Here is a 1,917-nt window from a genome sequence, read left to right on the forward strand (position 1 = left end):
TTTTATGGTAACATTATTGTCTAATCTTTCAACACACAAAGGTATATTTATGTTGAGTTACTACTATCTGTAAACAGTAAGACTCTAAATAGAATCTAATTAGACTTTTGAATGTTTTTTCATAAAGGAAAAATTATAAACCATATAGCCACTCAAAGCTTGCAGAAATAAACTGTGTACGCCAGTCAAGTCATACATCAAAATGTTGCTGAACTGGTGGCACACAGTGAATTTTCTGATTACAAAGAGATATCCAAATTATTCAGGAATCACATGTGAGTAATCGTTTTCTTTATGGCATTCTTAATATCTTTATTTCTTAGCGTATAAATGGTTGGATTCAGGAGAGGAGTGATTACTGTGTAAAACACTGCAAGAAATTTGTCCACCCAAATGATGCTAACTGGCCACAGATAGATGAAAATGCAGGGCCCAAAGAACAGCACAACCACTATGATATGGGATGTACAGGTAGAAAGTGCTTTTGATCCCCCACCTTTAGCATGAAGAACAGTAAATAGAATGTAGATATAAGAGATTAGCAAGAGAATGAAGCAAGTTGTTGCTAAAACACCACTGTCAGCATTTATCAGGCTTCCCAGAGTATCAGTATTCATGCAGGCTAATTTCAACACCAAAGGAATGTCACAGAAAAAGCTGTCCACCACTCTAGGTCCACAGAAAGGTAAGTCCAAAATCAGGACCATCTGACTAATGGCGTGTACCAAGCCAATGATCCATGATATCAAAACTAGCCAGATACACTTCTGTCTGTCCATGATGCTGGAATAATGGAGTGGCTTGCAGATGGCCACATAGCGGTCATAGGCCATAGTTACAAGAAGCACCATCTCACCCCCTCCAAAGAAATGCACACAGAGGATCTGGCTCATACAGCCACCAAAGGAAATGGTTTTCTTTTCTTGCAGGAGGTCTGTAGTCAGTTTGGGTGTTGTTACAGAGGAAAGACAGAAGTCAATGAAGGAGAGATTAGCTAACAGAAAGTACATGGGAGAGTGGAGACGAAGGTCAGTGATGATTAAGAGCACAATGTAGAGGTTGCCCACAACAGTCATCAGATAGAGAGTGGAAAATGGCAGGAAGAGGAAGAGCTGGAGTTTCTTTGAGGTACAAAGTCCCTGAAAAATAAACTCAGATACCATAGACTGGTTTGCTCCTTCCATTTAGCACACTGTATTCTAATGATGCAGAAAGAGACAGATGAACTTGGAATTCCTGGAACAGAAACAAGAACTTCAAACTCAGACTCACATGAACAGAAAGTCATAAAATAAAATCTGTGCATTGTTTCAAATCACAAATTCAAAATAAGTGTTCTTTTATTTGTATATTGGGTCTAAGCAGGAAGATGAGCCCAAACATTTACACATCTGAAAGATAGTATGTATAAGTATCAAAATAGCTATTTTCATAAAAAGGTTTAGCAGAAAATGTTTTCCATTAAGTTTTTCTGTTTTGAACTTACCTTTTCTGCATGGAATTAGAAACAATTTTCTTCAGTTAATATCTGTGAGACATATTTAGAGACTTTTTATTATACCATAATACATCTAGGATGTTAATATATTGATTAGGTTTGTATTAAAAATGGAAAATTCTCAGCCATGAGTCTATTGCTAAGTGACTGTTCATGAATTGAAAGAAGTCTAATAAAACCTATGAAGAAAACTATTCATCAAATGGCTTGAGACCTCAGGAGACAACTGCATTTCTAGCATTATGTATTTCCTTGAAGTTATAGTTATCTGTGTGTTGCTGAAAAATCATATACTGCTAAGCCCAAGGAATGCCACATATTATCTGGCCTTAATCTCTGAATGGTGAGAATTCAAACACTATTCTGAAAAACAGACACATGAGAGCTACTTTCCCGCCTCCCTCCCTCCCTCCCTCCCT

At 37.2% G+C, this 1,917-nt stretch overlaps 1 protein-coding gene across 1 annotated transcript; it reads right to left on the minus strand.

Annotated features, from left to right (window-relative positions):
* Positions 1-263: 263 nt before the first annotated feature.
* Positions 264-1,220, minus strand: LOC103741017 (olfactory receptor 4K3-like). The gene has a single exon (XM_008841709.1). It carries the CDS (start codon positions 1,182-1,184, stop codon positions 270-272), a length of 915 nt encoding a protein of 304 aa, XP_008839931.1. The 5' UTR covers positions 1,185-1,220; the 3' UTR covers positions 264-269.
* Positions 1,221-1,917: the final 697 nt, after the last annotated feature.

Source organism: Nannospalax galili, unplaced genomic scaffold (assembly GCF_000622305.1).
Source record: "Nannospalax galili isolate Female #2095 unplaced genomic scaffold, S.galili_v1.0 scaffold481, whole genome shotgun sequence".
Lineage (NCBI taxonomy): Eukaryota > Metazoa > Chordata > Mammalia > Rodentia > Spalacidae > Nannospalax > Nannospalax galili.

Coding starts and splice junctions, on each gene's coding strand:
- LOC103741017 (XM_008841709.1), bottom strand. CDS start 1,184: ATGGAAGGAGCAAACCAGTCTATGGTATCTGAGTTTATTTTTCAGGGA.